Source organism: Notechis scutatus, chromosome 8 (genome assembly GCF_049901735.1).
Source record: "Notechis scutatus isolate UNSWTSFEM ecotype Mainland chromosome 8, rNotScu1.2, whole genome shotgun sequence".
NCBI lineage: Eukaryota > Metazoa > Chordata > Lepidosauria > Squamata > Elapidae > Notechis > Notechis scutatus.
Window position 1 is genome coordinate 5178530 of NC_142016.1, and position 24552 is coordinate 5203081.

General features: G+C 41.4%; 1 protein-coding gene across 3 annotated transcripts in view; it reads right to left on the reverse strand.

Moving 5' to 3' along the window:
- Positions 1-2460: 2460 nt before the first annotated feature.
- The window catches only part of NFYC (nuclear transcription factor Y subunit gamma), a 64834-nt gene continuing 42742 nt past the window's right edge, over positions 2461-24552 (reverse strand). For all 3 annotated transcript variants that reach the window (XM_026673681.2, XM_087970523.1, XM_087970522.1), the window contains exons 3-10: positions 22517-22588; positions 19211-19324; positions 15963-16058; positions 8714-8887; positions 7443-7601; positions 5492-5599; positions 4028-4087; positions 2461-3378 (exon numbers count right to left, since the gene is read on the reverse strand). In XM_026673681.2, the coding sequence (XP_026529466.1) occupies positions 3259-3378; positions 4028-4087; positions 5492-5599; positions 7443-7601; positions 8714-8887; positions 15963-16058; positions 19211-19324; positions 22517-22588 (903 nt within the window). In that variant the 3' untranslated portion in view covers positions 2461-3258. The remainder of the gene's footprint in view (positions 3379-4027; positions 4088-5491; positions 5600-7442; positions 7602-8713; positions 8888-15962; positions 16059-19210; positions 19325-22516; positions 22589-24552) is intronic.

The following is a 24552-nucleotide window of genomic DNA, read 5'->3' on the forward strand; positions in this document are numbered from 1 at the left end:
CGCCCCCATGGAAGAAGCCAACAGAACAAAAATTAAAAGGGGGGAAAAAAAAAAAGATTTGTTGATGGGCCCTTCTCTCCCAGGTACCGGGTTGCATTTTTTCCTGAGAGTCGCCTCCCTTCATACTCCTTCTCCCCCCCCCCCCCCCCCCCCGTCAGAAAGCTTCCCCTCCTCTAAACTTATTTCCAGTTGGATCTCCTCCAGCCCCTGCCCCCCCCCCCCCCCCCCCCCCCCCCCCCCCCCCCCCCCCCCTCCTTTATTATGTGGCCGAGGGGAGGAGCCAGCTGAGGCCCCGGCGCCCGGGGCCACCAGGCGGGCAACACGCCACCGCCCGGCCCTGGCAGGAAAGTCCTTATTTCCAGATTGAATCTCTCCATCCATTATTCCTTGTCTAGCCTTCAGTGCTTTGGAAAATAGCTTGACCCCTCCTCTCTGTGGCAGCCCCTCAAATATTGGAAGACTGCCATCATATCTCCCCTAGTCCTTCTCTTCACTAGACTAGCCATGCCCAGTTCCTATAACCGTTCTTCATATGCTTTAGCCTCCAGTCTCCTCATCATCCTGGTTGCTCTTCTGTGCATTCTTTCTAGAGTCTCATCTTTTTTATAATGCGGTGACCAAACCTGGATGTAATAGACTAGTTGTGGTCTTACTAAGGCCTTACTAAAGTGGTATTAGTACCTCCCTTGATCTTGATTCTATTCTATTACCCCTATTCCTGGTTCCTGTTCCCATTCCCTACTCCATTCCATTCTTCTAATTATTCTTAATAATTCTCTCCAGCATAGCTAGGAATATTAAAAATGGCTCAGCTCCCTACACTTTCAGAATTAGCCAATCTAGTTTTCCTTACGTAGAAGTTCCTTTCAAGCCCCATACATTTCTACTTATGAATTTGTCTCATTAACTACAGCAGAGTTGGGGTGGGGGAGGTAAAGCTACTAGAGAACCACTCTGGACCCTCCTACGCAGGTCTTCTGAACTGATGGGAAAGGCCATCCAGAGAGACTTTTCGCCAGCCCTTGCATTCCAAGTACCAATTAAAAAGTCAAGATCACAGCAAAAAAAAATTAAAAATCCAATTTCCTGTGATCAGCAAGCACGAAACATAATTATTGAAAGGGCTGCTCATCCACCACAGCTAACTTGTGCATTGGTCTGACAAAGTTTGACTGTTACACAAACCAGATCAACAGAGACCTTACTAAGAAAGAAAAAAACAGACCCGGAATAGAGAATCTACTGCCCTCTGGTGGTGCTCACAAGATTATTTCTGAAAGAATTTACTACTCTGGCCTCATCCTGTATATTACACGAGCAAAACACAACTGGGGACCTGTTGGTTGATTCACCAGAATTGTGCCGAGATTGTTTTGAAAATATGCAAGGTGTTGATTAGGTATATAGCAAAGGCTTCTGGGAGATAGAGGGGATGTTACAACTTTTACAGGGAAATGCTGAATCGGATCTACCCCACCCAGAATCCAATGACTCCCAATTAAGTGCTCACTGGTTTGGAGCTAATTCTCTTTGGTTTATGATGAGAGTTGCACCTTGCGCCTTAACCACAATGTATGTACAAGGGGCAGCTAGCCGAGTTCACATGCTAAGCCTGAATCAAAATACACAATGCAATGCCTGGAGTTAATCACAAATTGCCTCCCTTGTTTTGCCCCTCTTAATATGTCGGGGGATGGAAAGAGCGAACAGCAGACCTCATCTGCTGGGTAGCTTTCAGAATTATTCAAGCGCAGCAACTTCGCTATATTCTTGGAGTAGCTCCCTCAAGACATACCAGATGCCTGCAAAAAACATGTCTGTGTAGGAAATTCCTCTCACTTTCTTCCTCTCCTGCTCATCACAGTGTTTCCTCAGGAGAAGGCCACAGTGAGAAGAACTCTACCGGTAACCCAACCTCATTTAAAGCCACAACTGTCCTACCCCTACCAAAGGAAGGAGAAGCTGTGCACCACTGCATCCCTGGATTCATAACATCCTCTGTAAAGATACCTCACACCCACATTTATTTACTTATTTTAAAGTAACTTTAATTAAATGGCTGGAGATGAAATGAAAAACCAGCTTCCAGAAAGTTGCCATCGTTATTCCTATAGGCATTGAGAGCTATTTTGAAGGATTCTCCCTTTTTATACACCCCCCAAAAATGATTGATTTCTATTGTTCTTTCCTAATGGAGAACTTGCAATGCAGCAAAGTATCAGCCGGTGGTGGCCCAAAGTTAAGTAACAAAGAAATGGGAAATAAAAATGAGGTAGAGGTTTTACCCATTGGCCAATGGATTGATCTAAGCTTCTTTAGCACCAACTTAAAACATATCAATCCATAGAATTTGGGCAGGTTCTGAAGCATTTTGGCAAGTCTAAATCTGGCAAAGCAGAACTTGCTCTGGATCAGGATCAATTGATGAGCTGAGGTGAGAAAGACACATAGTATAGAATATTATAGAAAAAAGGGTTTATTGCATTTCATGCGTTTTTTTAAAAAACATGCATCGGCTGAATTTTATATCATTACCCAATAAATTGTATTTGCATGTCCAAATCCCCTTAAGTCATTCCAAAATAGTTTGAGGCCAAATTTAATGCGTTTCGAAAATAGGGTTCATGAAGGAAAAGCTGGGTTTTTCCTGTTTTTTTTTTTTTTTTTTTCCATATTTGGGAGCTGCAGGTAGCAGCACCTGGATTTGGGATATTAAAAAAAGAAAGAGGAATCCCTCTGCCCATTCTCCCTGTCTCTCTCTCTCTCTCAAACACACACACACACACACACTGTATATATACATGTACACACTAGCACACTTTCAGATTTAATGACAACAATGTGATATGCGAGATCAGGTGTGAAACAGGATAAAGACCTTCTGATTTCAAATGTAATGGACGGGAGAACAGAAAGGACAAAGAAAAGATCCCAGACCATGGAGAAATGAGAAGGCCTTGCACTGCCTGCAGAGCCCTCTATAAAATGGTCAAACTGGAACTATTGAGGAATTCAAAAATTTTAAAAGAAGAAATACACATATTGCATTGTAGTCAGTTCCTGTGGTATCCTCTCCTCCCAGCCAATGTAAGCGTTGATGTAATGCTGAACACAACCCTTGACATCTTTCTATCAATGAAGACACACGGTGGGGAGGGAATGGACTAGTTAAAGGCTGCTTCTGGACTTGATCAGTGGGAACATGGATCAAGTCGCTATGAATTCCGCCACATCAGGAAAGCTTCCGGCTGGAGCTGATCAGTCTCCCGTGACCTGTGGCGCCTGTCCATCTGTTGTCTGATTGGTAGACTGGATGAACATGGGTTGGGTGATATCTTGACCAGCAGGCATAGTAACTTGTTGGATCTGGTAGAGTTGCTGGAAGGGAAGAAGCAAAGAGAAGCTTGTGAAACTGTTTCTGGTGGATCCTTTTAAGGCATGGCGTGCACTGCACCCTCAGATTCATTTACACACTGCTAGTGACACCTACAAACACTTTCTTCTATAATAGTCCTCGACTGGGAAAAACTCACAACTTTAATCAGAGTCCCCTGAACTGCCAGGGAGCATCCGAAGCATGAAACTCTAAGCTAGTTTTCTCTACTCCTTGCGGTAGATTATGATAATGACAATCAAACCTCAACTTTTTACTTTTACATAATAGTATAAACCAGCTATTTCTGTAACAACCAACCTATGTAATCGGTAAAGCCCAAAATCAAAGTTTCTTTTTTTTTTCTCAAGCACAAAGTAGAAAAGCAGTTTCCAAGGAGAAACAAAAGTAATTGTGTTTTTCCTTTAATCAAAGCAGTCAGTTTGGCCATCTCTACTCCAAGCTAGTTCTCAATTAGCAGAACGAACTGATAGGGTAAATATTATGTAATCTACAGAACAATGTCTCTGGCTTCTTCCTATTAGGTCAACAACATTCCCACTAAACTGGCTTCCTTCAGGACAAATTGACCATGCCAAGCTGCTTCAAGCAACCACCCCTTCACCCAGCCCCAATTGCAAAGACATATTATACCTGTCCATCGGTAAACTGGCTGAATTGCTGCTGCCCCTGTTGAACGTCTGTCTGCGCAATCTGGAAAGACATACATGGATGACATTTGCACCTCTGATCAAGAGGGAATCAGTGTTTAAAATAAATGCAAAAGAAGAACTGTGAAATATAAGAGACGCCTTGAATCTCTGGTCTGCTCTTTTTCCTGCGAACCCCTTTCAATTTGTGGTTTTCATTATTTATTTCCCAAACAAATTTGCCTACCAATAGAAATAAATATCCCTTCAAAGGAGGTTCAAGACCCTGTCAAAAGTAACATTCCCCACATAGTTGGGGATAAAAGGATACGAGGGTGTGTGTGTGTGTGTGTGTGAGTGTGTGTGTGTGTGTTGGACCATTAGTGTTCTTTTTGCTGTTGCAATTGGGCGCAATACACAAGCCATTTAGATAGTCTGTTGAGCAAGAAGTCTATTTGCAGATATAGCTGTGAACTCCTCCAAATAAATGGCCTTCCATAAGCAAAGTCTGAAAGTCTATGACAATAGAAACTGCGCAACACAAAGCCTTCTTGAGAAAAGAGAGGTATGTGTTAGGAAAAGCTAAGAGGAACGGGAAGACAGACAGAGAAAAGCAATCCGATTTGATACTAATCAAGGCAGATCCCAGGCTGCAGACAATGAAGCATCAGATCCGAAAGAGGTGAAGGCTACTCTTAGCCAGGACCTAAACAAAAGTACTGCTTTTAATGAATACATTTAGCAGTTACTAAAAAAGGTTTTGCAAAGCAGGGGAAATTAGATACGGCGCCTGAACACAAAGAATGGCAACAGGAAGGCTGGCAGGTGGCTCAAACAGAAAAGCTGACGGACAACAAAGGCCTGGGAGGGTGTGTGTGGAAGGAACAGAGTTTCAATAAATTTGCTGAAAGTTGCATAAAGTTTTGAAATAAGAAAGAGATTTTGGATTCCAGCCTCCAAACACCAGGCCTTTTACCATACTGAAGTGTTTTTAAAGTGTTATTTCATTTTTAACCAACACAAGGCATTTAATGAGAATGGTGATGTCCAAGTGGAGGAGGAGGTGTCAAAAAAGTCAAGATGTAGCTGCGTCCACCTTCTTTGACACTCCACAAGAGATGCCCCTGAAACAGGATGTTTACCAAACAAAACATGATTCCTATTTTTCACAGCCAAGCAAACATAAAAGGCCTTAGGTCTGGGCAGATTTATGACAATAGTTCTGAGTCATAGATTTTGTCCTATTCCACATGCAAAGGAGCAGGGTTAATACAACTTCTCCAAATGGTTGAGGATTTCTTTAAAAAAAAAAAAGGGGGGGGGTTAGTAGTCAGCAGAAATACAAGATCAGAACTCCTCCCACCACCCCTGGTTTCAGTGGTTGTATCTGGAGAAATCAATTCCTTTCTCAAAGGGTCACAGGTATTTTAACAGCTCTTCTCAAGAAATCCAGGAGGTCAGCTGATACCTGCTGCGTGTTGGCTGCAAGCGTCTGGATCTGGCCCTGGACTACCTGAGTTCCAGACACAGGCTGAGCTAAGCGGATATACTGCAGCTGGCCGGCATTCAGTTGGACCTAGAAACAGCAGGAGGGAGAAAGGGGACACATGAAAGAGGTCACCTGAAAACAGAACTAGCCTCTCCTTTCCCAGACATGCTTGGAGAGATTACACAGGAAGATGACATAATACGACCAAAGATGAAACCATAAACACATGTGCTTGGGGTGGAAAAGTTGCTTCTTCCTGTTATCTTAATTTCCAATTCTCTTTTACATGAGCTATAAGTGTAAATTTAAATTCACCTTTTGCTCTACAATCACAACTTTTATTTTTATTTCTATAGTCTTCTGTATATTTTTTTTCGTTCATCAAAACCATAAATCCGAAGCTCAACAATGTAAAGACTTTGAGAAGAAATTAAGTGGAAACTTGAAAGAACCACCTAAGGTGCACATATCCATACTTCTTTTTCAAACCTGAAAGAACCCGACTTGGTTCCTAATTTTCTGATTAATGCAAATCCTGCCCCATTGTGACACTCTCCCAAAATTGTGCCGACAAAATATGGTATCTAATCATTGATTTTCAGTGGCATAATGACATTTTAAAAAAATGAAACAATGGCATTTAAAAACGTGAAAATGGACACATTAAATCTGATGTGTGCTTAAGGCAATGATTTTGATGCCAGGAATCTCAATCTACCCCCTCTGGTGATGTTATGGTGTCACTGCTGGATCTCCCAAGTTCGTTCTTTTGTGTTTTAAAAAGTGTAAAAATGCTTGCTCAGCTCTGTTTTAGAACAACCTCACAACATTTAGAAATAATTAACCTCCTGCCCCCGCCCTGCTGTATTTGTACAAAACACAATTATATTGTGCTCAGGACAGCATCTTTTAATCAAGGAACAGGTGGATAAGATCTTTAGACAATCTGTCATTGATGCTCCAAATCTCCTCAGGCAGAAATTATAGCCCTTGGACCTCGTCCCTCCACTGACTTCTCTAACATCTGGGATTTTTTTTCCTCCCCAAATAACCAGTCCCTAAAGGCAAAGGGTAGCCCCCTGTTGCAAATGCATACTTTCTGCAAGCGAAAGCTTCACAGCTGTCTTTCTGAAGGCACAGAAATATGCCTGCAGGGAGAAAAGCTGTTTGCAAGCAGAGGCCCTGGTTAGACTTTAACTAGAATAACTAACTTAAAATGGACAACGCAGACATTAAGGGCTTCGACTTACTGCTCTGGTGCACACCACCATGGCGCTTCTGTCTGGGAAACCACTTGTTAAAGATAAGAGTGGAAAAGCTTGAAGGAGCAGTTTGCAGAGAGACCTTCAAAACCAGCCTGATTATGAAAATAAGCATGGAATGTTTTGCAAATATCTGTGCGGCCCTAGTGATTGTGTGACTTTTAAATATTAACTCAGAATATAATGTAAACCTGTTTCACAAGATGAGAATGAAGGAAGGGGAGAAAGAAAGTCAAGGAGCTGAACTGATGAGTGTGGAGGGGGAGAAATGGCTTCAGCCAAGGTTTGAACGAGCTGCTTTTTAGAATGGGCTCTCTCTCTAGAAAGGAGGCGTCCAATCTTGGCAACTTTTAAGACCTGTAGCCTTCAACTCTAGCTCACTGGGGAAATCTGGGAACTAAAGTCAACAAGTCTTAAAGTTGCCAAGGCTAGACACCCCTGGCTCTAGAACTTGGCAGTCAAGATGCAGACCCCACACATGAACCTGAACCCAACCCAGCCAGCAAAAAAGGACTAGTGTTGATCATCCAGGAGTTTCTGCAGGAGAGGATACCAACATAGCCACCATATTTTTGCCATTCCATGAGGACATATTGCAGTTATCCACAACTCCCTTCTCGAATCAAGCCCAGGGCTTCTGTAACTTTTAGACCAATTTTGACTCTCACCGGTATCTGCTGTATTTCGCCCGTGTTGGTGATGATTTGCTGCATGACCTGCATAGTTGGCCCCGTCCCACTTTGCGCCGGCTGGGTTTGCCCCTGTGGCTGGGCCTGAACGATCTGCACCTGCTGCCCTTCTCCCACCTGCATGGTCACAGGAGTGGTCTGAAAGAAGAGAGGCACACAGGAGAAGATGGAGGACATCTCAGATACAATGATCAGCTACACTTTGCATCCTGCAACATGACCCGGACCAGACAACTCCTCTCTCATGAGGAAATGCTCCCCTCTGTTCAGTGTCACAATCTTTGAGACAGAAAAAGTCTCAAGATAGCAGGAAAAAAAATAAAAAATTCAGATGCTAATGCTTTGAAAGCAAAAGATCGTCCATATTTCATTCTTTTAAAATTCAAATTATATCCTGTCCTTCCTTCAGTCTTTCAAGATGGCATCCAAGACACTGTTCCAATTTTTCCCCCTGAGAACAACATTGGCAAACAATAATAGTGGCCAAACATCATCTACAGAGCTTCCACAGCCAAAGGTGGATTTGAATGAAAAGGAAGCCTCAGTCTGACCTTGTAAAACAGGAGCAGACAGACTTGAATGTTCCAAAATGACTGTCAGCATTAATGAGGAGAGCACTGGTTTCTCCTCACTGGTGTACTTTAGGTAGAGCCTATGGATCTGCTCCATTAACTAAATTGCAGGAGATGTGGACAACACATGGCCAGACAGATGTTGCTGGAACTCTAACTCCATGTTGTCCCAGCCAATATGACCGGGGAGGGAGAACAGGATCTGCAGCAAATACTGTCTTCTTTCTTTGCTTCTCACTTAAGAAGGCAGTGAGAAATCTGACCATACTTCCATTCCCATCCCCACCCTTATTGGGTAGTTCTTCCTTCTGCAAGTCTAAGCAGTTGACTTGAGTCTTAATCTGCAGTTTTGCCAACAGGTTGGTCCTTATAACACATGAAGGGCAGCCTAAAACAGGGATGGGGATTTTGCAATTCAGCATATTGTAAGAATGCAACCACAGAATGTTGGAAGGACCTGGTCTATATATTAAGCCACAATACCTTGGGGAGTTTTTTATTCGTTTGTTTGTTTGAATACCAAGATACCCCAATGTAGCATATTACATTTTGTTAACTTTCACATGCTGCCTTGATCTCAGCCCACGTCTCCTTCCCAGCTCAGAGAGCACCCGATACCACTTTCCACCTGCTCTTCAAATTCAGCATGCAAGAGTCATGAAAGGCCTGCCTACCAACCTGCCCTTGCTGAGGCTGGGCAATGATAATCTGCCCAGGCTGGATTGTGGTAGTGGATGTGGTTGTCTGCTGGCCCGTCTGCTGGCCCTGGACCTGGACAGCTGCTGGCTGCTGGGCCAGAGTGAAGTAGTACTGGACGGGTTCTGCTGGAGTCACAGCCTGGCGGACCTCCTCCTACGCCAATGGAGAAGAAGGTGGTCAGATACGGTAAACTAAGCCTGAAACATGGATTGTAGCAGAAATGCAAACAGGTATGGAAAAATTAGTATTAGAGGTATACAAATGTCAAGATTTGCTTCCCCCCCGACTAGTATTCTTTTTTGGACAGTGCATATCAACCATCTGTTCCGCCTGTTTTACTTTTTCCCATCTTGAGAGAATCTTCAGGTCTGGTGAATTTCAATTTCTTTCTTGAAAGACAAGCAGCATCCAAGAGTGAACAGGCCTGCTACTTTGGGGGAAAAGCTTTCCAGGCCAATGAAAGGAAGGAGGTATTATTAGCAGTGAAGCCAACAAGCTGATAAAGAATGCCATTTGCTTACTTAAAGTGAGATTTAAAGTGAGATTTGAAACTACAGGTAGTACTCAATTTACAACCATTCATTTAGCAATTGTTCCAAATTACAACGGCAGTGGGGGGGAAAAGGCGATTTCTGAGCAGTCCTTGCATTTACAGCTATTCCCCACAATCACAAGATCAAAATTTGGGCACTTGGCAACCAGCATTTATTTATGATGGCTGTAGCATCCCAGGGACACGCGATCACCATTTGTGGCCTTCCCAGCCAGCTTCTCATGAGCAAAGTCAATGGGGGAAGTTGATCTGATTAATGACTGTGGTTCTTGTGGTAGATTATGAAGGGAAACAATAAAATGCACTCATAGCACAGAAACAGGTAAGAATAACATCTTAGTACAATGATTATTGCAGTACAACTGGAGCAATTTTTATCTTAAGTGAACGCCAGGCGTGTGGCTACCCAAACTCTCCAATCAAGACCTCACCCCACCTACCTTTCCTGGTTCTCCGCCTCCCTCCAAACGATGAGGGAACAGAATGTTGAGAGGACAAGCTTGGAGCCATGCGCAGATACATCTTGAGTCCCACAAGTCATAATGAGGAGTTACAACTTCCGAGAGGACCAGTCCATGCCAGGAGGCGTAAACAACCTTCTCCCAGCTACCACAAAGTCACAGCTGAGAGTGTAGGATGTTTACACACACTGCTACATGGCTAGGGTTAAATTGGTAAAACACACACGAGGGCTACTGGCCAGTTAACATCCACCACCTTCTATGTAAAATGGCTGAGGCAAAAAAAAATAAAAGGGTGAAGATGCTCACCTCAACTGGGACTAAATTCGGTCTTAGTGACTCATTGTTCAAAGGTGATGTTAAGATCTAGTTAGAAAAATAAAGTCCCACCTTCAAAGGTTTTAAATAGAAAATCCAGTAGGTTATTTTCTTCTTGAACTTTTTCAAAAAGACAGGTATAATTTTTAGAATGTCCCTAAACTCAAGTACAATTTTTAACTATTTTAAAATCATTTGGCACTTGGAACGACTACTAAGTTTGAATGAATCAGAGCTTCAAAAGCACTACACAACTGTTGTTGTCTGGCCCACTTGCCAGCAACGATGTCAGTGGGCACGGCCAGGAGATGCTGCTGCCAAGAATGAATTCCATCAATAACACATAAGGATCTCTTGTGCAAAGTCACTGGCCTGCGTCAAAGCAGCTGACCCTGGACCTACAGGGTGGGAGAAAAATCTTTCTGGGAAATAAAATCCCTTGCTGACTTTAGAAGAGTTGGAATTGTGCAGACAGAATGGAAGCTGACGAGAGTCGCTCCTCTTCCCTTTTATCTAAAACCAGATTCATGTTGCCACAAGACATGAGCACTAGACAAATTTGGTCAGTGAGCTGGAAAAGAGGGAAGCTGACATAATTGGCTTCCTGCATTTTTCAGGGCACCCTTAGACATGAGGTTAGGGCTCTGTTCACCATGAAAGAGGTAACTGTGATGAGAAAGATCCAGCTGGAAAACCTATGCTAGAAAGCTCAAGGTTTTAAAGGTCACTGCAAGCAACTATGGATGGTTGTGGTTGACAAATCACTGCATCTAGCACAATGTGGAAAGTGTAGCTCAACACCACCTGGAGGACACCAAGCTGAAGGAAGATCCTTTACATAATGGCTGGAAGAGGGTTATTTTTTAAAAAAATTTCCAAACTATAGGAAGTTTTCCCCCCCACAAACTATATCAATCGTGACTGCTCCCTTCAATACATCAAGCAATCCAAGTGCTCTTTATATATTTCATCTCTCCTCCTGCAATACTGCAAGATTGGTCTCAACTTCTTGAAAACTCACAGATCTACGATGAACTGTTTTTAACTTTTCTTCCCCAAGATTCCAATGTGGATACTTTATACGTTTTTGCACAATAAGGAGTCAACCAGTATGTGGAAGCTCCTTATTTTAATTTTAAGCAGCTCTATTTTGTTTCCAAACTAAAACTTGACTAACGGGAGTGCCTATTAAGGAAATGACAGGCTAAAAACAAGCAGCAGCAACAGCAGTCCAGGGCTGCCAAAATGGGAATCCAAACACATCTACTTGATTGCAGTATGATTTTCGTCCAGAGCTCTGCAATGTACAATTCAGGAACATGATAAAACATGATAAGGCAGTGCCACAATGGGCCAATGTATTTGTAGAACTCAGTGCAAAAGAAAAAAGAAAAAAAAGCAAGACATCCACAAGCATCCAAAGTTGGCTTCATTAAATCTGTTTCATTAATCTAACCAATCAGAGAGATGCAAAACTCTTCATTACTCTCTTTAGCTAGCTATAATTGTGATTTCTGGATTTCCCAAATAGCTACAAAAGATTATCTCACAAACACAAAATAGTCACAAAACATAAAACATTAACTTAAAAATGTTGCTATGGGCCAATTTAAAGTGGCCTGCAGTAGTTTCGTAAATTATAGAAAAATCCACAAAGAAAAAGGAACACTGACACCTAAAGCTTCCTGGAAGATTTGGTAATAAGGACATGTCTTTCTTTTCTTCTTACTCAAGACCTCAAGTCAGTCTGTATGCAGACCTAAAGTTAACAGATGTCACTCTTTTTTATTTTATATTTCTGCATTGTTCTCCCTTTGTTAACTCAGCATAGATGCCTTATTTAATACTGCTCCGTAAGGACTTATATTTGTTATATCAATAATGATATGTTTTTTTTAATGAGCCAAGAATGCCATCTATTCAAAGCCACAGAGAATTACTTGAGTTCTGCTCATGAAATCTGGAGTCCGGTAACCCTTGAAACTGCAGCCATTCCCACATGTGACCTCAAGGGACAACAGGAGGAGGACAGATATAAAACAGCGGCTTGCTTGTTCTATATTTGTCGTCAAGACTTCTCTGAAACCAAAGCAAGCCTGTCTTGGCATTTACCAAGGAGAGAAAGTGGAACAGACGTCAGAGCACTGCTATCCACCCTGCTGCTGGGAACGTTCATACAGTGCAGTGTTGAAGGATGTTTCTCTCCCGCCCCCCTTTGTGGCACACCTGGATCCTTTAGGATCCTGCATGACTAGCAAACTACTCAGTGCCACTGAGCTTCTCGAGGAGACAGAAGCCTTAATCTAATTTACCTGCACAACACTGTTATTCTGCTGTGGCATAAGGAGATTTGCTATGTTTTTGAAGTACAGGTAGTCCTCAACATATGACAATTGACTCCAACATTTCTGTTGTTAAGTGAGAAATTTGTTAAGTGAGTCTTGGCCCATTTTACGATTTCTCCTGCCACTTTTGTTAAGTGAATCACTGCAGTTAAATTAGTAACACGGAGGTGAAGTGAATCTGATTTCCCCACTGACTTTGCTTATCAGAAGGTTGCAGAAGGGGGTCACGTGATCCCAAAAACCTGAATCAGTTGCCAAGCCTTTGAATTTTGATCATGTGACCATGGGGGATGCTGCAATGGTCATAAGTGTGAAGAAATGGTCGTAAGTATCTGTTTTCAGTGGCATCACTTAGTGAACTGTTGTAAGTTGAGGACTACCTGTATACTGTACACTGTTATCAATGTTCAGAAATGCAGTTTCATTACAGGGCGCTTTGGAACATCAGTGTGACTCCCGATTTTATTTTTATGGAAGGAACAGTATAAAATAAAAAACACCATATAGCAAGGGTGGGAACCTTCCATTACCCCCTTCCCCTGCCATCCAAGCTGGAGAGCCTGAGAACAGCAGCTGAATAACATCTGGAAGACTGCAAGTTCCCCACTTCCAAAGTGAGGCCTCTTGAGGGACACTGCAAATGTATTTGTTATGTAGATATTTCTGCAAAGCCATATACCCCTTCCCTGATCCTCCAGCTGGAAAGGTCTGCCTTGTTCTAAGTGGAGGGGAGATTTAAAGCCACGGAGAGCAAACACTATACTAGGATCAGTGTTCTTTTTACATCCTCCCTACAAAAATTCCAGACTTATACTTGCTATACCAGCAGAAATAACATTTGGACAAGGCTTCTCTGTAGTCACTGAATGTCACAAGTGGAAGCTGATGTACAGACATGGGACTGTATTTCAGTGGCACTAAGCTGTTCTCTCCGCAATCTGGAAAGTCAACTTCCCCAACAGGAGGCTTCTCCATGGAATGTCTTAGATAAAGGACAGGGGCAAACTTCAGGCCTAAAAGATCTGCTCGGTTTTCTGTATGAACATCAAGACCCAGAATATAAAGCAGGGACTGAAGATCCAGATGTATGATTAGGATTCCAGAACTGGGTATTTTCTGAGTACATTTAGCAGTTCAAGAATTTGTTTTCAGTACAACAGTTAAAAGCTCACAGGTTCCTCTCCCCAATCCTCCCACAACCACAACCCTACTCCTAGTTCCCCAATTTTCCCAGGCATTTTTGTACTTCAGTGACCTAATATAGGAGGAAGAAGTGTGTTTTATTTGTTGTTCTTGTGAGTCAGACGTCCTTGTTATCAGCCAAAGTCCTCTCTGGAGGTCTTCCAAGCATATCACCACTGCCATAAGAAGGCATGTTTTACTAAGAGGCAAAGGAAAGGGATCACATACGTTACCTTGAGGTCTCTGGAGGTAGTGTAAGCAGTAAATGCTATGACCATTATAGTTCGAAGAACATTTTGCATCCAATATTCTTCTGTGTTCTAAGGCTGGTTTAACAAAAAGTAGTGACTGACTAGATTCCAAGTTTGGAGCCTTCTCTAGCCAGGTGTCAGCCAAGGGCAACTTTTCAATTTGAACCCATTCTGATTCAGCAGGATTGTGGCAGCCTGCCGCTGTAAACATCCGACTGAAAGCCTCTTTGAGCCTGCACAGCTTCCAGTCAAGGATGTTTACAGGGGCAACAACTGCCTGGATAGATTCACAATGGGACTCTCCCAGGATGATGGATTCCTTGGTGCAAGAAAATCATGGTATTTGCACGTGTTGGCTGATTCCATGTCAAATGCGCTGAAAGACTAGGAGTTCTAAGGAAGATGGTGGCTCCCCATCCACATAATTCTCAGTTCAAGCAGGCACAGACTAAGTTAACTCTCTGGCTATCATTTGTCCAGTCCACTGGACAAGGTTTTTTGACCAGGCAAAATTCCAAATGGCTAATTGGAAAATGTGTCCTGTTTCTATGCACAAAGCAGAAACCTGTGACATCATGCACAGGTTATTGCTTATGTAACAGGAACCAGCTGGGTAGGCAAGCAAGGAGCCAGTTGTGAGGCCAGGGCGGGGATGGCATACACTGCATTTCAAATTTATCCTCAAGCTGCTTTACACAATTCCTAAAACATTCAATCATCTGAGTCAAAAGCAGCAGCAACACCCCGTTACATTGAGATGAGAGCAAAAATAAATAAAAAATGAAAAGACTCTGGAGAAGTAACTATATTAAATACAACTGGCAGACTAAACATAACTATGCTTGCTATGTACACACATCTGAAAAGGGGAGGACTGCCAAAGCTGGAGGAATAAGCTGTTCCATTCCCAAGACCGAATGTAAAGTTTGGCAGGCATTCAAGCCAGCTAAAGTTCAAACTGTATTCAACAAGTCCAACTGAATCCTGCATATAAATCCGGGCATTGTACAAGCCTGACTAAGTAATGCTGGTAACACATTGGGCAGCTCCATAGGTGACTTTTAGCCAAGAGAATGGCTAAAAGTACCCTCTAGAGCAGGGGTGTCCAACCTTGGCAACTTTAAGACTTGTGGACTTCAACTCCCAGAATTCCTCAGCCAGCAAAGCTGGCTGAGGAATTCTGGAGTTGAAGTCCACAAGTCTTAAAGTTGCCAAGGTTGGACACCCCTGCTCTAGACTCTACAAACCCCCATGGGGAATTAAGACATACATATACAACAATGTTACAAGGAACTCCACATTTACCCAGAAGCCAACTTCACTCGTTTGCTGCAGCTGAACCCTAATCTAGTCTAGTCAGACTACAGAGAGGGAACACAAGGCCGCCTTCATACCTTCAGAGGAGCCAGGTTCAGTGGCTCTCAGAAGAAGGATAACTGAAGAAGAAACAGGTTTACGCCCCTGTGCAGAGCTGATGTACCCAAAATTTGCAGTTCTTCCCCTGCTTGAACCGCTTCCATTTCAGTTGGCCAGAGCACCTTGTTCTATGGTCACCAATGTTAGTTTTCTTGCAAGGACCTTCTATTGGTGTTTGCGTCTTTTATCTCTTGTACTGTATGCTGTCTTTTTAGATTGCAAATCTAAGACACACGTTTTCTTGTATTTATTGGATCTATGATTTGCTCCAGGGGGCTTCTTGTCTGGGGAATAAGATATAAATCCACTTAATGTCCCAGAAACCATGGTACAGAAATCAGGTGGAACCTGAGTACTATCAAATAGGATTTTAGCTTGGTTTACACAAAATATTTACACATCTTGAGAGGAGAAAGAACTTTCCGACCGCATAGAACAGTCCATACATTCTTTTTCATGGATAAAATTACATTTTGGTCTGTGCTGATCTGTTTGCTAAAGTCTTAATCAAGAAGAAAAGCTTTTTTCTCTCTCTCATTAATTTCCACTGACCACGATAACATCACAAAGTTACAGTTAATTTGATTTGGGCATGTTACATCATCATGAAGGGCAAACAAAGCACGTTCCTTCTGGGCTGATCAGGTCCAGGTGCAGACATATAAAGAGAACACACATGCACAGATTCTCTTTCACCCTCACCTGCCGCTTTGGAGGTTTCAGTTCATCCCTTGGAACGATGTCAATGAGAAAGTCGAACTGATCAAACTTTGTGATGGCCATAGCAATATCATTTCTCTGTAACAAAAAAGGAAGCGCAAGTAACATCTGGTTTCTGTAACTCTAGCTGAACGAACGCTGTTGACACTGGCCTTAATCAGCTTAACAAGAAAGGTAGAGAGAACAAAAGGTGACGAAGATGACATCAAATCTTAACAACCTGAAGATATACTAAAATATTTGACAGGAAGACTATTTTCAAACTTCCCAGCTCTCTGATGTTTTTTATGTAATGCTTTGCATTATGCAAAGTTACTTTTGCAAAGATATGAAACATTTTCAGTTGCATTCATGCAGTAGTCCTCAACTTGCAACCAGTTGCTTAACCACCGAAGTCACGACAGACCTCCCCAGAGGTATTTAAAGCAGAGTACTGAAGTTGTGAAGGCTGCTCCCAAATAATCATGTGACTGCATTTGGGGCACTTGACTCGCATTTACAGCTGTTTGCAGGGTCCCATCATTCCACAACTGCTTTTTACAATGTTTTTGCTGAAAACTGACATTTACTTGCAGTTTTCATCCTCTTTATGACCAACATAACTTACAATTGTAACGGGCAGGGTCCATTATGGTTGTAAGCAGGGGTGGGATTCAAATTTCTTAACAACCGGTTCTGTGGGTGTGGCCTAATTTGTCGGTGTGGCTTGGTGGTCATGTGACTGGGTGGGTGTGGCTTGCTGACTGTGGCTTGGTGGTCAAGTGACTGGCTGGGCATTGTATGTAAATATTATAAATATTTATGTAAATATTGATTTTTTTATTAAAAAAGAGCAACTTTTAAACAATGGTTGCAATGGCTGGGAATTTCAGGAAGCTGCATATTCATTTATTATAATATGTATGCCACTTATTCATTTGTTGTGCCAAAGGTGCTTTTTCAAGAGGTAATTTCCAGAAAGTCCAGTTGACTCCTGAAAAAGCACCTTTGGGACAACCTGCCTTCATCCACTAGCCAGAGCAGGAAATAATTACAGTTTGCAGAGAGTTGGCTTTACCCTTTCTAGTCAGAAACAACAACTATTTCAAACTTAAACAAGATGACTCTACGCAATGGCAAGAGAAGGCATTTCCGCCCCAATACTACCGTTTCTTCCTGCTGCCTCTATGTTGTGGCTGTTAGATTGTGAGGCTACAGCAGTGTTATCTTTTACAGTCTGCATGACATTTATTAAGCAGTTAAACATTTCTAATGGCTTAGCAATAACACCACTAATAATTCCAAAATGAATGAATGCTGTAAAGTATCCACTAAGAAAAATGGCCATTAATGTTATTTCTCATCTGCTTTTAATTAATGTTCTGAATGCTTCATTTTCCCCTGTATGAAACACGGAGCTTAAGAATCTCTGTTTTCATTTTTCCCTTTATACAAGGAATAGGCAATGTTAGGGTGGCAAGCTAATATTTTGCAAGACGGCATGGACTACTTAAAGCATTGGAATTCTTTGTTTTCAACTGTAATTAATTCTTCAAGCCTGTTAATGCAATTTCTGTGCAGTTCTCATTTCAAGTATTATAAACCATGCTGTCAGTCTTCAGCAAACAAGGCTATTGTGCCACAAAAGGGGAGGCTAAGATAGCCCACCCTTGTTTTATTCCAAAATACCAACACTTAACTGTTGCAAACACCTCTTGGGAAAGGCAAAAGATGGGAATAAGGGACATTTGAAATGCCTGCTGCTGATGCCCATTGTCATGATACAACATAGTCTTATCCACTTCAAAGGTAGGGGAAAGCAAGGTCATCCTAAGTTTGTGGCATGAAACAGACCAGTATTCTTTAAACGGGGCAACTTTTAAGACATGTGAACTTCAACTCCCAGAATTTCCCAACCAGCATGTTGGGGAATTCTGGGAGTTGAAATTCACACAGCTTAAACTTGCCAAGGTTGAAAAACCCTGCACTGAACACCACCCATCCTGTAATGTGTTTCACAATCTAGCTCAAGAGAAGAAAATTTGAACATGCTGATTGAAAGGACAAAAAAGGAGGATTGTCAATTTGCTGGCTTGCAAGACTTGCTGAGGTAAAATAGTCCACCAAGACTCTTGAAATGGTGACATATTGGAATGTGGGCTTTTTCCTCTCCTCTTGTAATTGTTTGCTGACTTGCAAACCGCTAGAAGTTTTTGGGGCAGAGGAGTAAATAGTAACCAGTTGGTTTCAGTGCTCAGCTATCAGTTAGACATTTCTAGAGCAGCAGTAACAACAACAGGCCATCCAGGATCCATCATGGGGTAGGCATATGGGTCTTCTTTTTCTTTTTATGCCTTGGGAGCATCTTGTCCCAGAGCAAATGGCCAGTGCTTTTTTTTTCAGTATTTGTTTATTGATCAAATTTATTTGCCGACCATCTCGCAGTTCAGGCGACTGTGAGCAACTTACACCAAGATAAAACTAATTCTCAGTGATTATAAACATGGACTAAAATTACAAAAATTAAAACAAGCTGAAACAAGTTTTACACCTGCATTGTGCAATCATTTCAGTAGTCACATTACAGGAGAGATGGATGGCATAAAAATTAATTAATAAATAAAAAGATATTCAACTTTTGCAATCTCCAATAAAGCTATCTGCAAATAAGTCACAGGAAGCATTTGATAAAACACACACACACACACAACCCCCCATTCCCCCTTCAGAAGCATCACTGCCACATCTGTTGCAACTTTCTGAGATGTGCTAAAAAGAGTGGGGGGAGGGAGAGGGGAGGAGAGAAAGAACGAGAAGAAGGGGTGGAATCCGCCTTCTGGTACAAAAATGTCACCTATGCCTCTTCTAGAGCAACTCAGTGTTTGTTTCCTACATGAATATAAATATTGAATATTGAATGAATATTGAATATTGAATGAACACTCAATGAATACTGAAGCCAATGCTCAAAAGAGACATCGCTGGTGTCCCATTGCTCCATCCTCCCCCTTCCCCCCCATGGGATGCTGGACTTGTGTCTGCAGAGACCTAGAAATAGAAACTGAAAGAGGAGTTAAGCTCTTGTTAGATGCTTTTTACTGTCGACTGGCTTTGCAAGGGAGATGCTATCATTAGTAAAGATCTTAATACAATCTATTCTTGCTTCAATCTAGGCTCCCACCCCTAAAGCAGGAACAGGCAAAAAAAGTAAAGGAGACAGCATAATGTCAGGATGATAAGCAGCCTCTTACCTGCAAAGTCCTGCGTTTGTTGTCTTCTGTGTGTATCCAAGCTCGCAGTGTCAACTCCGTGATGAATATCTGAGCAGCCTTGGCAAACAGAACAGGGGCTTCTGCGCTTATCATCTACAGAAAGGAGGGTGCATTTAATCTACTGACTGTATCAAAAGAACACAATTACAGGACCCTGTGTTACCCCACACACACAAACACACACACACACCCAAAAAGCTTTCTTTGGGATGAGTGAGAGCTATTACTTACGTATCTTGGAAAATAAAGTATAAATAAACTTTATCTTCCAAGAAGATCAAAATGATGCATATGGAAATTATTCCTTTGGTCCTCACAGCAACCCCAAAAGGTCAGATAGACGGAATTAGAGGCTAGTTCAAGGTTACCTGTTGACTGTTTTGGATTAATTGAAAATTTTACCTGAAATTCCCTAGGTTTTGCCACCCTGTCAAAGGTTGCCTTCCAGATATGTTAGGATTGAAACATGCCATTTTCCAGCCAGAGAATTCAAGATTTTGAACCTCAAAGGGATACAAATATGAAAGAGCTTCATCTCTGGGGCCTTGCCTCAAGCCCAAGAAAGTGACAGAGAAGACAAATGTGCATGTCTTTCCGTTTAAGAACAAGCATACAGCAGAGAAAGAAAGAAAGAAGGAAAGAAGGAAAGAAAGAAAGAAAGAAAGAAAGAAAGAAAGAAAGAAAGAAAGGAAGGAAGGAAGGAAGGAAGGAAGGAAGGAAGGAAAGGAAGGAAGGAAGGAAGGAAGGAAGGAAGGAAGGAAGGAAGGAAGGAAGGAAGGAAGGAAGGAAGGAAGGAAGGAAGGAAGGAAGGAAGGAAAGAAAGAAAGAAAGAAAGAAAGAAAGAAAGAAAGAAAGAAAGAAAGAAAGAAAGAAAGAAAGAAAGAAAGAAAGAAAGAAAGAAAGAAAGAAAGAAAGAAAGAAAGAAAGAAAGAAAGAAAGAAAGGTTTGTTCTTGGCTTCTGGATGTTTCATTACCAAACTAAGTAACATCTTCAGTGGGGTTTTGGCCGAAGTGTCTTCTTTGTTTATATAGGTCCTGGGTGGTCAGTTGGTCTTGTGACTTACCAACTTTGATAACGAAACATCCAGGAGCCAAGCAGCAAGCTCAGAGCACAAATCTCTGCCTAAATCTACAACCCAAGCTACAAATATTATCTACAATTTCCAAATAAGAACAAGCATGGCATGGTCCAAGCCTTTGGCAAAGACTAACCAGCTTCTTCCTGGTTAGTCCTCACACAGGAAATGTCTCTCTTAATTTTGACTGCACTGCTGGCCTCAGTGAACTTCTTGTTCTTCTCAGGCTACAATCCCAAATAATAAATAATGCTGTCATATAAAAGCACCTTGATCCTGGAATTTTAATCAGTAAAATATATTTATGAAGTAATACCATCATTCTGCAATATAAAGCACGGTGAACCTTGTTTTCAGATGCTTTTCAGAAGAAGCATTTTCTCTAGTGAGTAAAGTTCCTTCAAAGGTTAAACTAAGCATCTAAGAGTTTTTATGTATTCTTGTTTTAAAAAAGTCTGCTGTCCATTATTTTTAAGTGGTCACAGAACCTTTTAAACAAAATATTTTTAATGAAATAATGGACTAAACGTTGATCCCTTAGGTTTTAAGATGGAAGTGAAAATGATCTCATCTGGTATTTTAAGAAACCTGTTTTCAGGAACTTCTTTGAAGAATTCTAGTTTTGCACTGAAGAGTAGACATCAAACATGTGCAGCCTTTGAAATCAACCTTGGCTCAATCTGTAATTCCTTAGAAATGGGACAATATTTCACACACAGCTTACTTCCCAGACAGCCATGTCTATATACAAAGCCTGGCCAATTCTCAAAAGGAATAGGGCAAACATCACTTGGTTTTCCAGCATTAGCCTGTTGAGGAAGAGAAGCTGCAGTTTTTACTTCAAGTCTGAACAATGGTCCATGCAACCAGATTCAATGTCTACATAAAAGAGGAGAAATTGTTCCAATGAACCATAGGTCATCTGCAAAGAAAGTTAAGAGAGGCACAGAGACCAAGATAAAAAATATATATCATTATCAAATGCGCCTGTCAGGTGAATCTGTTTTTAATCAACTGGAACAATTTCAAAAGTGCCCTGATCCAAATCAATGAAGATTTTCACCTTTGCAAGGGTGTCAGTTTCAGTGACCCTATTCCCATCCTGTGAGAACTACAATCAGCCTGAAGGAACCTAATCCTGATACTAAGAACGGGAGGGGGGGGGGAGGAAGAGAAGAGAAAGGGTGAGAGAGTGAGAGAAGGAAGGGAAACTGGACTAAGTTTTCTGTTGCAGGTTAAAGAGTAAGATCAAGATAAGCAGGGCTTTTATAAGGTGTAATGGACACTAGGTTGTTTTAAAGAAGTTTACTTATATTCAGAAATGAATATCAAAGGCAGTCTAGAAACTTAGAAACTTGTTTACCATGGAATGTCAGTTGCTGGGAACAGCAACAATCAAAGAATGCCTTTATTGTAGACTTCTTAGGGGATCTCACCAGTAGTGGCGCTTGTAATGACTAGTGGTGCTTCTGCTCAATCCAGCAATTCCTCAGATGCGCCAAAAAGTTATGATTTAAACAATGTCCATCATTCTACTTTAATAGCAAGTAACAATAGCATATCCACCTAGCATACCACATTGTGTTTCAGCTATATGAGCCGTGGTGGCACAGTAGTTAGAACGCAAGTATTGCAGGCTGCCAGCAGTTCGAGTTTCACCAGGCTCAAGGTTGACTCACCCTTCCATCCTTCCAAGGTAGGTAAAATGAGGACCCAGATTGTTGGGGGCAATAGGCTGACCCTATGAACCGCTTAGAGAAGGCTGTAAAGTACTATATAAGTCTAAATGCTATTGCTATATTGCAAACACGGGGCTTTCCCTTTGATACATATATGCAGAGAGAGAGAAGAGAGAACGAGAATACAGGGAGAAAGCCAACTTCTTCCTTTCCAGAAAACAAGTGGAAAATCAAACTGGAAAAGCGAAACATGAACGACTTTAAAATGGAAACTCACTCTCTTCAAACTGAAGTACAATCCTCACTTGGTACCCTACCTATCTCCCTCCCCCACCCAGCTGCCACTGCCCACTCTCACGGCAGTATCAGCGCAGCAGCCTGTACTGCATCTTAAGTTTCTATTCAACTCCCAAGCCAGTCTATGTTTAGTTTCTAATTTGAAAATAGACAAGTCTCCAAGGAAGTATGCAGGGAAGTCCAATATGCTTAGAACAAATTTTAGGGGTTTACATTTAAACTTTTTTTTTTACCTTCACATCTTCATCTAGTTTCATGATCTTCTTAATGCGTGCCAATGGGAGCTCCTGAACTCTGAAGTCTTTCTGCGAAGAGTAACATAAGAGAAGCCTGACATTAGTCCCCAAAACCTATAATCAGTAAAGGATGAGACAGCTATCCAACAGTTATGGTGCAGAATATTGCACAAACCTTCCCAAGATATGATGAAGTCTTGTGTGTTGCTCTCGCTACTCTTCTTCATTGGTGATCCATTGTTAAAATTAGGCAAGTGGATCTCAGGACTGCAAAGAACAGCATGATTTGCTGCAACACAATCAAACTCTCCAGAGATGCTTGGGTAAATATACAACCAGATAGATTGGTAAGGGTTTCCATGGATGTTCAACCCAAAGTCTGTTTTACACTGAAATCTATTAAAATATACGTTGGCAACCATCCAGCTAAACAAACTTCTCTTGACAATTCCTTGTCATTCTTTTCCCAAATTAGGTAAACTCCATAACCTTCAAGCCCCTGTACCAGCTCAGGAACCTTCATGTCTCACAGACAGATCTGTGCAATTAAAATTTCAATCTTTTTCTTTCCCCAGAATGAAAATATGTAGCATAACCCAAGGTCTGATACCACAGAGTCAATCATGCTTGAACGAATAACATTCTGCCCGTTTTTCCCCTAAATGTTAGAAGGAAAAAACCACTTCAAAAGTCTGTGGGTAAATATTGGGCACACAGAAAAAGCAACTGCTTTTTTGCTGATACTTATCAAGGTAAATTGGCATATGGCTAGCCTATTCCTTCCAACTGCAGCAATTCAAAATGCAGAAACCTTCACTTAAGTAGCATAAGCAGACCAGAGTCAAAATACAATAAAATTCAGTCCCCTCTTTAAACCACTCCCAGAATAACTAAAGTGAGGATAGGCTGAGAAGGATATTTGCCAGTTTGAGCTCAGCTTAGGTTCAGCTTTTCCTGTTCTTTTTGCATGTGTATTCTAGGAGGGGATTAAAAGCCATCATTTTGTATTTTTAGCCATTTTTGGCCTTCGCCTCTAGCGGTGAAAATATACAAGAAGAGCGTCAGAAGGAAGAGCTTGGTCCTTATCATTTCCGTTTTTAATAAGGAGCACATCAGTAAAAATTAACAGGTAGGGAAGGTCATATTACAGTAGTGCCAAAATTCTGGAAACCTTTTGGGAAAAGTGTATTTTTGAAGTTGCATGGCTAATAACACCACTTTTTTTTTTAGTAGAACCATAAAATTATATATCAATGGAAAAATAATTTAATCAAGAATGCAACAAAGTTTGTTCAATTATCTGTATTCTATGAAAAGTTATAGCCAAATAATCAGAAAAAGGAAGCACAACTTGCTTAGGTTGATATCAGGTAGCTTTCCTTCATCTGATTGTAGCCAATGAGCATGAATGTTTAGAGAGCCAATCAGGTGTCACCTTGTTTTGGCAATGAGCCAATCAGATCACAGTAGGATTCAGTTATTAATGTCATGTATTGAAGCTGAGTTTATCAGTGTGTTATGTGATTGCTATCAAGTTGGTTGGGTTTTTTGTGTTCTTTCATTTTTAGTGAGCTTGTAAAATGTAAAAAAAATAATGGTGCAAAAGAGGACTGGTTGCCCAGAAAGTGATATAAAATAGTATTATTAAGTGGACAACGCTACAGTTATAAAGAAATTAGAAGAAAAATTGGTGGAAACTTAACCAAAGGTGGCATTTCTAAGTTTTTGAAGAGGTATAAGGAGACTCAGACACCACAAAATCACACTTGATTTTGAAAAGGTGCACAACAGCAAGATAGAAGAATGAAGGGACTGCCAACGTGACAGAAGAAAATCATCTGGGTATATACAAGATGAAATGGCACAATGCAATGTGAAGTTGAATGCAAGGACTGTTTGGTGTGGACTGCAGGAATTTGGCCTAAAATATAGAAATCCATGAAAAAAGCCACTTTTATCTCTCAAACAAAGGTTGAAAAGACTAAACTGGGCTAAAACCCATGTTACCTGGACAGAGGAACAATGGGACAGTG